This window comes from Capricornis sumatraensis, chromosome 15 (genome assembly GCF_032405125.1).
Source record: "Capricornis sumatraensis isolate serow.1 chromosome 15, serow.2, whole genome shotgun sequence".
Classification (NCBI taxonomy): domain Eukaryota; kingdom Metazoa; phylum Chordata; class Mammalia; order Artiodactyla; family Bovidae; genus Capricornis; species Capricornis sumatraensis.
Genome location: NC_091083.1, coordinates 45,116,374 through 45,131,012, shown reverse-complemented (window position 1 = coordinate 45,131,012; position 14,639 = coordinate 45,116,374). Strand labels below are relative to the sequence as shown.

The 14,639-nt window shown below is 44.8% G+C and overlaps 1 protein-coding gene across 3 annotated transcripts in view; it reads left to right on the top strand.

The window, feature by feature from the left end:
- The window catches only part of NAPB (NSF attachment protein beta), a 33,273-nt gene that overhangs the window by 5,344 nt on the left and 13,290 nt on the right, over window positions 1-14,639 (top strand). The window contains exons 2-3 of one of the 3 annotated variants that reach the window (XM_068987304.1): window positions 10,467-10,544; window positions 14,467-14,597. In XM_068987304.1, the coding sequence (XP_068843405.1) occupies window positions 10,467-10,544; window positions 14,467-14,597 (209 nt within the window). Of the gene's footprint in view, window positions 1-10,466; window positions 10,547-14,466; window positions 14,598-14,639 lie in introns of all 3 variants that reach the window. The other 2 variants (XM_068987303.1, XM_068987305.1) reach the window with 2 other exon arrangements.

Below are 14,639 nucleotides of genomic sequence, written 5' to 3'. Positions count from 1 at the left end.
AGTGAAGGGGAGTTCATGTTTCTTTCTTCTGTGTTTCCTTCAATACCTGTTAGTTGTAAATGTAGCAGCTACATATGGTAGGAAATGGCAAGGAGTACAGAACAGTTTAAGTTCAAAAGTAGAGTTTTCCCTGAATCCTCATGCTCCTAAATCTTAATCAGCAGAGGTAATTGTTTTTAACTTTCCTTTTGATTCTTCTGATGGTTGCTACCAGGATTCTAAATAATTTGAGAATACTTCTGCTACCTTACTAATTTTAGATACTGTTCGTTGGTTCTGCTGAAAGTGAAGAAGGGAGTGTGGCTTACGTGACAGTGCATCTTCACCTCCTGATTTTCATGATTTCTCAGTCTCTAAATACTGTCTTTTATATGTAAATAGCATTTAAACTTTATATAATTCTACTTTAGACTTTTTTCAGATATTTCCCTGTATCTGTGAGTTATAGAGTGACCGTGAAGGTAGTGTTCAAACTGGGATATTTTTGAGATGCCAAGAAGATGAGTATAAACCAGGAGTGTCCCTGCAACCGGGACTGAGGATCATCCTAGTTATAGGAGACTTTATAATTCATTTTTATGCTTTCAGTTTGAGTTCATTTGATTAGCGTATAAAATCAGCAAGACTTTTGTATCTTAAGAATTTTTGGTGAGTGATACGTAGGAGTTCACAGTAAGGAGATTTTGTAAGCAGAATTTCAGAATGTTAATCATGTCTGTATTTGAATATTAATAGAACTTATCTTAGGAATGTTAATTTAATTAAAATTAACAAGTTAATAGATCAGTACTTTATTGGATTAAAATACATGTTTTTCACAGTAAGGAGGTATCTGCTAATTCTTGTTTTAATGGGTGTTTTCATTATGGATTGAATGAAGGACTTATATTTTAAGGCCTTTTCAATAACTGTGAGGTAAGCATGACTTTTTTCCTTTAGTTATTAGTACATTAACCAAGGAATATCCTCATACTTAACTGTCCTGGCATCCCTTGAATAACCCCCTGAATTATAATGTATGAATTTTATAATGGACAGTTGGATACTGTTTTAAATTATTTTATTTCAAGTTCTTTTATTTGCAGTGTGTGTATGTGTATAGTCTTTTTCAGATTGAAGCACTGATGTCACAGGGGCCTCATAAAAACAGTTTGTAAGTTTTTCTTTTTTTTTTTCCCCATGCTCTGGTCTCTGCATTTTTAAATTGAATCCTCTTAAGTGAAGTCATGTTGGGCTTTTTGGTGTTAATTTCCGTGATACTTTTCTTTTTTCCCCTGGAAATGTTTAAATGTTTAAACTTTCTATCTCTACTGAGGTCAGTTTTGGTAAATTGTATTTTTAAGGAAATTATTTGTTTCACCCATGAACATGATTGTACAGGTATCTCTTTGAGAGCCTGCTTTTCATTCTCTCGTGTATATGCCCCAAAATGAAATTGCTGGATTATGTAGTAATCCCATTTTTAATTTTTTAAGGAACTGCCATACTGGTGTCCATGGCGGTTGTACCATTTTACATTCCTACCAACAATGCACACAGATTCTAATTTCTTTACATGCTTCCTTCCAGCACTTAGTATTTTATAAATAATGCCCATTCTAACAGGTCTGAGGTTATATCTCATTGTAGCTTTGATTTGCATTTCCCTAATTATTAATGATGTTGAGCATCTTTTCATATGCCTATTGGCCATTCATATATGTTCTTTGGAGAAATGGCTATTCAAGTCCTTTGTCCTTTTTTTTAATTATTTTTTTATTGAAGGATAATTACTTTACAGAATTTTGCTGTTTTCTGTCAAACTTCAGCATGAATCAGCCATAGGTATACATATATCCCCTCCCTTTTGAAACTCCCTCCCGTCTCCCTTCCCATCCCACCCCTCTAGGTTGATACAGAGCCCCTGTTTGAATTTCCTGAGCTATACAGCAAATTCTCGTTGGCTATCCACTTTTGAATGGACTTTTTTTTTTTGTTATTGAGTTTTAGGAGTTTGCTATATATTCTTGATGTTAATCCCTTATCGGGTATGTGATTTGAGGATATTTTCTCCCATTCTGTATGTTGCCTTTCTACTCTCTGAATAGTGTCTGTGATGCACAGTTTTTTTTTTTTCAATTTTCATGAAGTTCAGTTTGTCTGTTTTTTTTTTAATCTGTGCCTTTAGTGTCATATCCAAGATACTATTGGCAAATGTAGTGTCATGAAGCTTTTGCTCTGTTTTCTTTTAAGAGTTTTTGCTGTTTTAAGTGTCACATTTAGGTCCTTGATCCATTTTGAGTTAATTTTCACATAAGGCTATGCATAAGGCTGGAGCTTCCCTCATAGCTCAGTCAGTAAAGAATCTGCCTGCATAGTGGGAGATCTGGATTTGATTCCTGGCTGGGGAATGTCCCCTGGAAAAGAAAATGGTAACCCACTACAGCACTCTTGCCTGGGAAATCCCATGAACAGAGGTGTCTAGCAGGCTGCATACAGTCCATGCGGTGGCAAGAGTCAGACACGACTTAGCGACTACACCACCACCACCACCACCACCATACGTAAGGCTCCAGCTTCATCCTTTGGCAAATCAGTATTCGATTTTCCCAGCACAGTTTGTTGAAAAGACTGTCTCTTCCTTGTTGAATATTCTGATACCTTTGTTGAAAATCATTTGACCATAAATGCAAAGATTTGTTCATGGGCTTTCTATTCTAGTCCACTGGTCTGTGTGTCTGTCTTTATTGCCAGTACCACATTGTTTTGATTACTATAGCTTTGCAGTAAGGTTTGAAATCAGGAACTGTGAGCCCTCCAGTTTGTTCTTTTTTCTCAAGATTATTTTGGCTTTCAGGATTCCTGTGATTTTTGCTTTATAAAGATGGCTGCCATGTTTGGGTGCCTAGATGTTCACAACCAGTATACTTTCATTTGAATTGTATTTAGTATTATGAAGTGAATTTCTCTATTTCATTTGATACTTTTGAGCCCAATTCTACCTCCTCTGATGCCAGGGTAGCAGTCTTTGCTTTCTTGTTATTTGTGATTGCCTGTTCTAGGGCGTGTTAGTTAAGAGGATTTCTGATGCCTGTGGCCACGTGGCCTGTGCTTCCCGGCCCCAGGGAGAGGGCAGCTCCCCTCCCTCATCCAGTCCGGGCACAGTGGCCAGGGCTGACTGGGAGGGGGGGAGTGGGAGCAGAAGCTGCATGGGTGGTCTGTGCTTCTGTCACCAGAGGAGTATGCTGTTGCCCTGTGAATCTTCTTTAGTACCTTCGGCCTGATTTCCTTACTTGGGAATCTAGTGTTTTGTCTGCCCTGGGAAGCATGCATTACCTCCCTGTATGCCAGTCAGTGAATGTGCTCTACTTACCCCTCTATTCAGGGTGTGTGTGTGTCAGGGGGATTCAGGTATTTGTATAGGTCTCTCTCTGCTTACAGTAGGGTTATGTCCCCATAAACCCATTGTAAGTCGAAAATGTGTTTAACACACCTACCTGGCCTGCCAGAGCACTTCCATTAGCCTACAGCTGGGCGAAACAATCTAGCAGAGCCTGTTTTATAGTAGAGTGTTGACTGTCTCATATAATTCATTGAATACAGTACTGAACGTGAAGGCAGAGTGGGTGTCTGGTCCAGAGTGATTGTGAGTGTGTCAAGGAGCACATGCCTGACTCCGAGCTCAGATGGTGCCCTTGCGAGGCCCGTCATGAGAGAGGGTCACTGCAGACTGCTCACCTGGGGAAGGGCCAACACTGGGAGCGTTCTTTCTCTTAAATTCACGTTACCTTCACAGCACCTTCTGTCCATACATTGGTGTGGTTTCCTTGATGACTAGAATTTGGGGGCTGGGTTGGGGCTTGCTGTCACTCCAGTTCTGCCTCCCCTGTTTCCCAAAACCCTGAGTTTATTTCCAGCTCTGCTTTCTTTCACTAACTGCCAAGCCTCCTCTCTCCTTCCCTCCCCTAGAAGCACATCTTCTGGAGCCTGACACTCTAGCAAGGCCCCCCTTCCAGGCCCCCATGCCCTCCAGGTCTCATACTTGCCTCCTGGATCCCACACTGCAGCCCCTCTCTGAAGGGTGTTGCGCTTGTGGGACCCTGCTGCACCCTCTCTTGTGTCCAGGTGTCCCCTCCTGACTGCTAGGAGGGGCTGTCTCCCTAGCTCTGTTGCGTGCATGCTAAGTCCCTTTAGTTGTGTCTGATTCTGAGCGACCCTATGGACCTTCGCCTGCCAGGCTCCTCTGTCCATGAGATTTTTCAGGCAACAATACTGGAGTGGGTTGCCATGCCCTCCTCCAGGGGATCTTCCTGACCCAGGGATCGAACCTGTGTCTCTTGTGTCTCCTGCATCAGCAGGGGGGTTCTCTACCACTAGCGCCACCTGGGAAGCCCCCAGCTCTGCTGGTTCAGGGTTTTTACTGCCCCAGCTTTCTTAAATGAAATCTTGTTGACTTCTGACTCAGTGGTCTCCAAGTCATTGAGTGGATCCAGTCCGTTGGTTACATCCACTCCTTGTTGATCTGTGTGGTTCCAGAAGATACAAGGACGTGTTTTTGTATTTAGGCAGCTACAGTTGTCCTATAGGAATCTCAGGTCTCAATGAATAAATTCTGTTTAAAAAAATTAAAGTTTTATGAAGATTGAAATTAAATACAAAAGTTTCTCTTGACAAGTCATGTTGTGTGTGAGTCATTTCTGAGTTTATCCAGTAATTCCTATTCTTAGCTTCCTTGTAATGTTTAAGTATCTCTGTTTGTTTTATTAAAAGATCCAGTCTATACATATCTCCCCTCTACAGGAGGCGTGACCCCTCGTCATGCTTGACCCGTCGTCTGGAGCTATTACCAGATAATAAGTCCCACCAGCTTTATGTGCTGTACCTGTTCTTGTAACTTTATTTCAAGAAGTTATGCTTAAATGCAAATTCTTTGGTCAGACATGTCTTAAACGTCTCAGATTGTTTCCTGCATTTTTTGTTTGTTTGTTTCCTGCACTTTAGAATCTGATTCTTTTTTTGTTAAATAGAAATAAAGTGAGACTTTCTCAGAAGATGGAATCGCAGGATCCAAGGCAGAGCACATGGTGGTCGAGGCTGAGCCCCTGCTCGGCTTCTGCTGGCTGCTCTGGGAGTGCTGTGGATCTGGGGCAAAGGGTTGGGAGCTGATGGATACTCGCATGTTTGTCGGCAGTCCGACTCCAAAGCCTACCTCCTTGCAGCCACACCTCTTGTTACTGGTTTGTGAAAAAGCAAATGATTTGAGTCAAGCAGTTACAGGCACCGTGAGCCGTTGGTGCCCACGGATCTTGCCTTGGTGTCTCCCCACCCTCACCGCCCATGTGCTCAGTTACAGTTTCCTGGGGCTTCCAGATAGCTTTCACTCATCATGAGGAAAATGCAAGATTTTGGATGAGTGAGGGGTTAATAGTCTTTTGCGTGTAGATGTCATCTGAGCTCTCTGGACTAATAGGGTGTGATTTTCCCAGGCTGAGTTTTTCCCCTCCTAAACAGGAAGGGGCAGGGAGGAGAGTCAGGGGCTTGGACCCAGCTCTGCTGTTCTGGGCTCCTGGGCGATGGGGGCCGGGGTTGGGGGGGCGCATGCCGCTCTCACCTCGTCTCCTCTGCGGAACCTGTGGTGGGGGTGTCAGGTAATCAGATTTTTCCAGCCTGCAGTTAAATGTTCTTTTCTCAGCATTTTGACCTCCTTGGTAAGAACGTTATTTTCTTAGTGTTTTCTGGCAGGTTAGTGCCATGTGCTGTTGTTGTTTAGTTGCTAAGTCGTGTCCCACTCTTCTGCGACCTTATGAACTGTAGCCCCGCTAGGCTCCTTTGTCCATGGGATTTCCCAGGCAAGAATACTGGAGTGGGTTGCCGTTTTCTTCTCCAGGTGATCTTCCTGACCCAGAGATTGAACCCAAATCTTCTGTGTCTCTTGCACTGGCAGACGGATTCTTTGCCACTGAGCCACCCAGGAAGCCCCCCACGTGCTGTACTGTATCACTTATAGTGTAGACTCCTCACTGAAACTTGTTTCTGTTTTCATGAATCTTCTACCTCAGTTCTAAGGGCTCTGGATAAGAGTCAGTCAAAACTTTTTCTTTAAAACTCACAAAAATCAATTTTCACAGGTATAGAACACAGTAGGCATTTGGAGTGACTTAAAAGTAAATTTTTTCAGTTCAAGTTCAGTTTAATCGCTCAATCATGTTTGACTATTTGCGACCCCATGAGCTGCAGCACCCCAGGCCTCCCTGTCCAACACCAACTCCCAGAGCCTACCCAAACTCATATCCATTGTGTCGGTGATGCCATCCAACCATCTCATCCTCTTCCGTCCCCTTCTCCTCCTGCCTTCAATCTTTCCCAGCATCAGGGTCTTTTCAAATGAGTCAGCTGTTCACATCAGGTGGCCAAAGTATTGGAGTTTCAGCTTCAGCATCAGTCCTTCCAGTGAACACCCAGGACTGATCTCCTTTAGGATGGACTGGTTGGATCTTCCTGCAGGCCAAGGGACTCTCAAGAGTCTTCTCCAACACCACAGTTCAAAAGCATCAATTCTTTGTTGCTCAGCTTTCTTTAGAGTCCAACTCTCACATCCATACATGACCACTGGAAAAACCATAGCCTTGACTAGTTGGATCTTTGTTGGCAAAGTAACATCTCTGCTTTTTAATATGCTGTCTAGGTTGGTCATAACTTTCCTTCCAAGGAGTAAGCGTCTTTTAATTTCATGGCTGCATGGAGCCCAAAATAATAAAGTCTCTCACTGTTTCCCCATTTATTTGCCATGAAGTGATGGGGCCAGATGCCATGATCTTAGTTTTCTGAATGTTGAGCTTTAAGCCAACTTTTTCACTCTCCTCTTTCACTTTCATCAGGAGGCTCTTTAGTTCTTCTTTACTTTCTGCCATAAGGGTGATGTCATCTGTATATCTGAAGTTATTGATATTTCTCCCGGCAGTCTTGATTCTAGCTTGTGCTTCTTCCAGCCCAGCGTTTCTCAGAATGTACTCTGCATATAAGTTAAATAAGCAGGGTGACAATTTTTTCATGAATTCTTTAAGTTGTGTCTGTTTATGACAAGTGATTTCTCTGGTGCTGTTAATGTCAGCATTTTTCTGGTGATTCTGTTGAGGTGAGGGTGAGAGGTGAGAGGTGAGGGTCTTGAATCTCACAGAGTTCACTCATTAGTTTTGTAAAGATCACTGAACCTGACATCAGGTGTCTGCTCCACCACTGACCTTGGCTGGATGACAAGCCGTTGATCTCCAGGTACAGTGTTTTCCCTTCTGTAATATGGAGACTGCATTCTTCAGTCCATAGGGTCACAAAGAGTCAGACATGACTTCGTGACTGGACGACAACAACACGGAGATGTCATCTTTTGCGGTCGTTGTAATACTGAAGGTGGCATAAAGCACATGGAAATGTGCAGCATAAGACAGCATGCTGTAGGCGTTCTATTATTAGCTGAACCTACTTCTGAAAATAATAGGATAAAGTACATTTTAATTAAGCTAGTTTTATTTGGAAACCTTTAATAAGAATGATTGCACTGTAATTACAGTTCAAGATTCTTGGTACACTTTAGAAAAATAAGACACAGACAGTGGCAAGCCCTTTGTCAGCTCCAAGGAGCTGTGGCTAAGATTGAAGGCTTTCTTGAGTTAGGAATGTTCATCACAATAATTAGCTTTTTAAAAATGTAGCTTTGAAGTGAAGAATAAGGAGCGTGAAGGTGTGAGTGAAAAGTCTGCTCCTTCTGCCGCTTTATTGTTGGTGTGGTTTGTTGCCATCCTGTCCCTGGCTGTATGACATACCCACCCAAAGGGGATTTTTTTAGAGGAGAGGGAGACAGCTTTATTGAGGTGTAATTCACGTACCATACTATTCACCCGTCCAGAGTGTCCAATTGAGTAGTTTTTAAGCGTATTCGCGAAACGATGCAGTTAGCACAGCAAGTGGTTTTAGCACGTTTTTATCACCCCAGAAAGAAGCTCTGCCCACCCCCTGCATTTCTCTCCAGCACTCCCAGCTCTAGAACCAGCCTGCTGCAGCCCTTTCCAGTGCATGGTGGGCTCCCCTGTGACTGGCCCTTCACTCCACATGATGTCGTGAAGGTCATCTGCTTTGTAGCACAAGCAGTGCGTCCTTCTGTACATCATTCCTTTTTATTGTCTGATCTGCTCCACTGTGTGTATACCACCTTCATTTATCATTTGTCAGTTGATGGACATTTGGGTTGTGTCTACTTTTGTCTATCATGAGCTATGCTTCGGTTAACATTTGTGTACAAATTTTTGAGTGGACCGATGTCTTCATCTCTCTTAGGTATGTGCCTTGGTGCAGAATTTGGGGTCATGCAGCAACTATGTGTAACCTTTTGCGCAGCTGCCAGACCTACCCAGGGTAGCTTTTTATACCGTTTGCCACTTGTGCTGGCAGTAAACGAGAGCGCCAGTTTCCTGCACCCTCCCTATCATTCCTTAGTCCTCTCTCTTGATTCTAACCAGCAGGGTGGGAGTAAAGTGCTATCTTATTTGTGCTTTTGATTTGCATTTCTCTGATGTTTAATGATGTTGAGTATCTTTTCAAGGGCTTATTGGCTATGTCTTTTTTTTAAGCTTTGGGGAAGTGTCTATTCAGATCTTTCATCCATTTTTACTTGAATCATTAGTCTTTTTGTTGTGGAGTTGTAAGGGTTCTTTATATATTCTAGATACAGATCACTTATGAGGTGTACAAATAGTCCAGAGTTTGTATGCTTTCAGTACACGAATCTAGTTACAGTGATCATCCTGACTGACTCTGGATCCAGCCCTGCAGTGACAACTCCACATGGATTATTTCTTCTGATCTTCATAATAACCCAGAAAAGTTGACTTAAAGCTCAACATTCAGAAAACGAAGATCATGGCATCTGGTCTCATCACTTCATGGGAAATAGATGGGGAAACAGTATCAGACTTTATTTTGGGGGCCCCAAAATCACTGCAGATGGTGATTGCAGCCATGAAATTAAAAGACGCTTACTCCTTGGAAGAAAAGTTATGACCAACCTAGATAGCATATTCAAAAGCAGAGACATTACTTTGCCGACTAAGGTCCGTCTAGTCAAGGCTATGGTTTTTCCTGTGGTCATGTATGGATGTGAGAGTTGGACTGTGAAGAAGGCTGAGCACCGAAGAATTGATGCTTTTGAACTGTGGTATTGGAGAAGACTCTTGAGAGTCCCTTGGACTGCAAGAAGATCCAACCAGTCCATTCTAAAGGAGATCAAGCCTGGGATTTCTTTGGAAGGAATGATGCTAAAGCTGAAGCTCCAGTACTTTGCCCACTTCATGCGAAGAGTTGACTCATTGGAGAAGACTTTGATGCTGGGAGGGATTGGGGGCAGGAGGAGAAGGGGATGACAGAGGATGAGATGGCTGGATGGCATCACGGACTCGATGGATGCGAGTCTGAGTGAACTCCAGGAGTTGGTGATGGACAGGGAGGCCTGGCGTGCTGCGATTCATGGGGTCGCAAAGAGTTGGACACGACTGAGCGACTGAACTGAACTGAACTGAACTGATAGACTGTGTATTACTCTCAGTTTACGCATGCAAGATTGGAGACCCAAAGAAATTAAAGTGCTAGTCTGGAGTCAGACACTCGGTGGTGACTGCTCCAGGTAGAGTCACACGTGATCCGTGCCTGCCCTCTGCAAGCTTCGTGGCTGTCCCCCCTCCAGACTGCAGTCAGCCTTGGCCTCACCCTCGCTTAGTCCTTACGTCCGTTTCCCGCTGGGAGTTCCCCTTGGCGTGTGGTGTGTATTGTGCTGAGCCCATCTTGTTCTGGTTCTCTCTCATCCTTTCTTGTTTGTAGAGTAGACACACGAGACAGAGGAGCAGTGGGTGTGGAGGCCTCAGCGTGGTGCAGTGGAAACTCTGAAAGCGATGAGGTTCCCCCACAGGATGTTGTAGAGTGCATTTCCACAGCATGGGGGCTGGACCCCCGGCCCCTTTCACACCAGGCATTGCAGCCCTTGAGCAGCCTGGTGCATTGCTGCTCCTGCGTCAGGTTTTGTTTTTAAGTCTGAACATAAACAGTGCTCTTGGACGTTAAAAGCATCAACATGTCTTTATCCTTCAAAATTCAGTCTCCTTTCAAAAATATACTTCTCATTCCTCGGGACAAGTAAAACTTCTGTTCACATGCATGGAAAGGACGCTCTTGAGGGTGTAGGCCCTGGGTCCTGCCACAGCGGTGTCTGCGTCTCAGTGCTCTGGCATCCTCGAAGGGTGGCGTTTACTCTCTTAGACCTCGGTTCCCTCACCTGGGGCAGCAAGGGTGATCAGAGTGTCCCGTCTGAGCTGCTGGCAAGGTTCTCTAGCACTGGTCTGGCACGTTGTAAGTGCTTGGTAGATGTCCATTACTTGAGGGATATTTAGGGACATGGATGGTTGTTACTGTAAAACTTAACCTCATCTTTACATTTTTCTCAGAGGAAACACAAGAATAGAAGAGGCTTGTGAAATGTATACCAGAGCTGCGAACATGTTCAAGATGGCCAAGAACTGGAGTGGTATGTATGAAGGTGTTGTTTGTTTGCTTTCCAGGCAAATAACTTTAAAATCACTTTGAAGAAGGACATGACTCTCTGCCTTCCCCTTAGAAAAACTGCTGGCTGTGTGGGTGGGGTGGGGGAGAGGGGCTGTTGATCCAAGGGAGCAAAGCTTGAAATACTGATTGAAGTTTAGGCATAAAGGCGTGTCTGCTTTAGTGTCTGCAAAACACTTACTACAGTGGGCATGTGGTGATTAAAAAGACTATTACTTCGAGTTAAGAAGGGTAACCTTTGCTGTTTACTCATGTGCTTAAATAAATTTAGTACAAGGAATGAAAGTTGAAGTAAAAGTTACTGAAAAAGATGTCAGATAAATAGAAATGCCTGCTTTTCTTTGCCTAAACCTTGGTGGAGACTTTCTAACCATACCTTACCCTGATAACTGATTGTGGTCCCCTGAGAAATGAGGCAGTGGGAGTGTTACTTCTAAACCCTGAGAGACTCCTCATTTTCTAACATGATACTTTTACGCAGGGAAGGTACACCAAATGAAATCAGAATTCTTTTCGAGAGGGGGTGACTCTTTTCCAACACTGATTCAAGAAGTAGAATCTTTCCTCTACCCCTGGAAAAAAAGAGGTTACATGAAGGGGTTTTTCTGTAGTGAAGGTGGACATGGCTTTTGACCAGGCAGGATGTGGGTCTCTGGCCCTGTTGAGCCTGCAGATGACCTGAGGTGGGGGACCTTTCCCTCCCAAAGCACGTTTGTTTCCCCAGGGGCTCTCCTATCTTGACCGAGGTGTCCGAGCCACGCCGAGTCATGTGAACGTAAGGTGTGCAGCCTCTCCACTTGTTTCTAAGGCGGACGCTTCCAAATCAGTTCTATGAAGTAGATGCTGTTGGCTTAGATGGCCCTGAAAGATCCTGTCTGGCTGTAAAATTCTTTTTAAAACATTTAGATAAGAAAGATATGTTCTGTTTTCAAAGTGCCTTTGCCCCTGAATTATAATGTATTTTAAAAGAGAGGAGAAAAGAGGATTAGTGGTCACCTTTTTTTTGGTTCGGGTCCTGTTAGCGTTGTTGTTCAGTCACTCAGTCGTGTCTTAACTCCTTGTGACCCCACGGACTACAGCACACCAGGCTTCCCTGTCCTTCCCCATTTCCCGGAGATTGCTCGAACTCATGTCCATTGAGTCAGTGATGCCATCCAGCCATCTCATCCTCTGTTGTCCCCTTCTCTTCCTGTCCTCAATCTTTCCCAGCATCAGTGTCTTTCCTAATGAGTCGGCTCTTCCCTTCAGGTGGCCAAAGTATTTAAGCTTCAGGTTCAGCATCGGTCTTTCCAGTGAGTATTCAGGGTTGATTTCCTTTAGGATGGAATGGTTGGATCTCCTTGCTGTCCAAGGAACTCTCAGTAGTCTTCTCCAACACCACAGTTCAAAAGCATCCGTTCTTCAGGGCTCAGCCGCCTTTATGGTCCAACTTTCACATCCATACCTGACTGTTGGAAAAACCAGGATCAGATCCAGTAATAATATGTAAAAAGTGATCTTATCTAAAAAGACCTTTTCCTTTGTTTATCTGGGGACCAGATGTTCTAACCTTTGAAAGTTCCTTTCAGAGGAGCGTTACTGTTCATGTAACTGAAAGGGATATATGTATACCCTCACCCCTACCCTTGTGATCTCTTGCCTGGGCTGACATCTCCCTGCCTCTTGACTTTACCTGTTTGTTTTAATGAAGAAACCAAAGTAGCCCTGTTAAATCTCTAGTCAGGTCATGTAATCTTAGGGCAGAGCTATAATCCTTCAAGGTGGCCTTCAGAGTCTAGCTGGTCTCCCATCGTCTCCTCACTCTGGACGCTTCTTCTACCTGCCCACTTCTTCCCCGGCTCCCTCCTCTGACTCTCTGCCTCTGGACGCTTCTCCTACCTGCCCACTTCTTCCCCAGCTCCCTCCTCTGACTCTCTGCCTGTGCTCTGCTGTCCCTCTGACACTGTCTTCCCCACAGTAGGGTGTGGCTGGTCCCTATTTTCCTCCAGGCCCTTCTACAAATGTCATCATCCTCTTAGTGAGGTCTCTCCTGGCCATCCCTGGCGGTCCACTCTTCTAGGAAGCCCCTTCCCCTCTTCCCTGATGCCCTTACCACCATCTAGCAAAAATAAGTGAAGTCCATTGTTTGTATTGTCTGTGCTTTTATTATGTGCTATTTCTCCCCGGAACATAAACCTTGGACGACCAGCGTGTTTCTGGAAGCTTTCTCTCTGCTCTGCCTGCAGGGCCTGGACCCATATGTGCAGCACAGTAGACAGGCGCTCAGTGTATTTTACAGAGTATTAGGTTCCTTGAATTTGGGACTAACAGATACCGCAGTTTATAAAATAAACAAGGATCTACCGTATATCACAAGAAGCTATACTAGGTATTTTATAATAGCCTATAAAGGAAAAGAGTCTGAAAATGAATATATGTATATATATATATATACACACACACACACAGAGACACACATATAACTGAAACCGTTTGCTGTACATCAAACTAACACAACATTGTGAATCTACTATACCTCAATTTTAAAAGTGGTTAAAAAAAGAAATAATAAACTGAAAGAAAATTAGGTTCTTTGAAATTGTTTCCTTGTTGTGGTGGTAGTGATCATGATACCACTGCATCTCATCTCTTTATAGTTTTAGAAGTTATTTTATGAGGATAAAAGAATTTGTCTGATTTGTCTGCTACTCTGCTCTTGAGAGATCATCCTGGCAGGAATTAGATGTTTACAGTTGAGGAAACTGGGTCTGAGAAGGTGTGTAACTTTATTTTAGTAATATGCTCCTTTAAAGATACTTCCACACTGGTAGAGACGGAGGTTAGTAGTGTTTGGAGTGAGTGCTCAGATTGAAAAGGTGAGTCAGCAGCTTGTTTTGGAAGGTGGGAGCGTGAAATTGTCAAATCAGTGCTTTCAGTACTGTCCAGGGAAGTGGAGCCAGCCCAGGAGAGCCTGCGTGCTGTGCTGTTAACCCCCAGCCAGGAAGGGATGGAACACCATTGGTTCTGGGATGGCCAGCATAGATAAACTGTCAAAAAATGAAATTACTGGTGGGAGGAGGAGGATTAAGTTGTAAAAGAAATGATGACATTTCAACCTGGCAAAGCACAGGTGTGCTCTGAGGGCAGATATACATGTAGTTATGAAAATGGCCAGCACATGAATATGTTTCTGGGGCCACGCTGTCCTGAGCACTTTGCCTAGGAGGTCCGAGTGATGCTACACACTTCTGAGACCCAGCTCATCAGAGCTGCTCTTGGGCTGTCGCATTCCTGAGCTGTGGTGGGAAGTTTCCAGCTACCCGGAGGTCCTAGGTACCTGTCCACCACTTGGCAGCAGCTTGGACCCTCCTCTGGGCTGCCAGGTTCATGATCCACAAAGGTAGGGGTCAAGGCCTGGTGGGCAGGCTTCTCCAGTCCCCCCTCCAATCTTGGGCCAGCGTTGGCTCAGACTGCCAGGGCCCAGGCTACACTGGTGGGTCCATATCTTCAGAAGTGCCCGGAAGTCCTCTCGTCCTCTGCAGAGCAAGACTTGAAGCGGGGTGGTCTGATCTGGGGGCTTGTGCTGCTTGTGTTGCCATTTCTCCGGCTATGCCGGCCGAGTCAGTGGAAATGGATCCTCCCAGCCTCATGCCTCCTCACAGACGCCCATCAGTGTGGGGCCTGCACTGGGGACGGAGCTGAGTGCCGAGTGCACAGTCAGTGTGGACGGAGGCCTGAGGCTGAGAGCAGCACTTGTTGCTGGCCCATTGGGTCCCAGGCATCTTTGTGGCCACCGGCAGTGACCGGGTCACATGCACGTGTGCCACCGTCAGGATGGGGCCTTCCCTAGGCGTGGGCTGGAGCGGGGCTGCCCCGGGGGTGGCTGCTCCTGTGTTGACTCACTCATGTGTCGTCTTCAGCTGCAGGAAATGCATTCTGTCAAGCTGCCAAGCTCCACATGCAGCTGCAGAGCAAACACGACTCAGCCACCAGCTTTGTGGACGCCGGGAACGCCTACAAGAAGGCGGACCCCCAAGGTGAGCCTCGCACCCCCAGACCTCCCACGAGTTCTGCTGCTG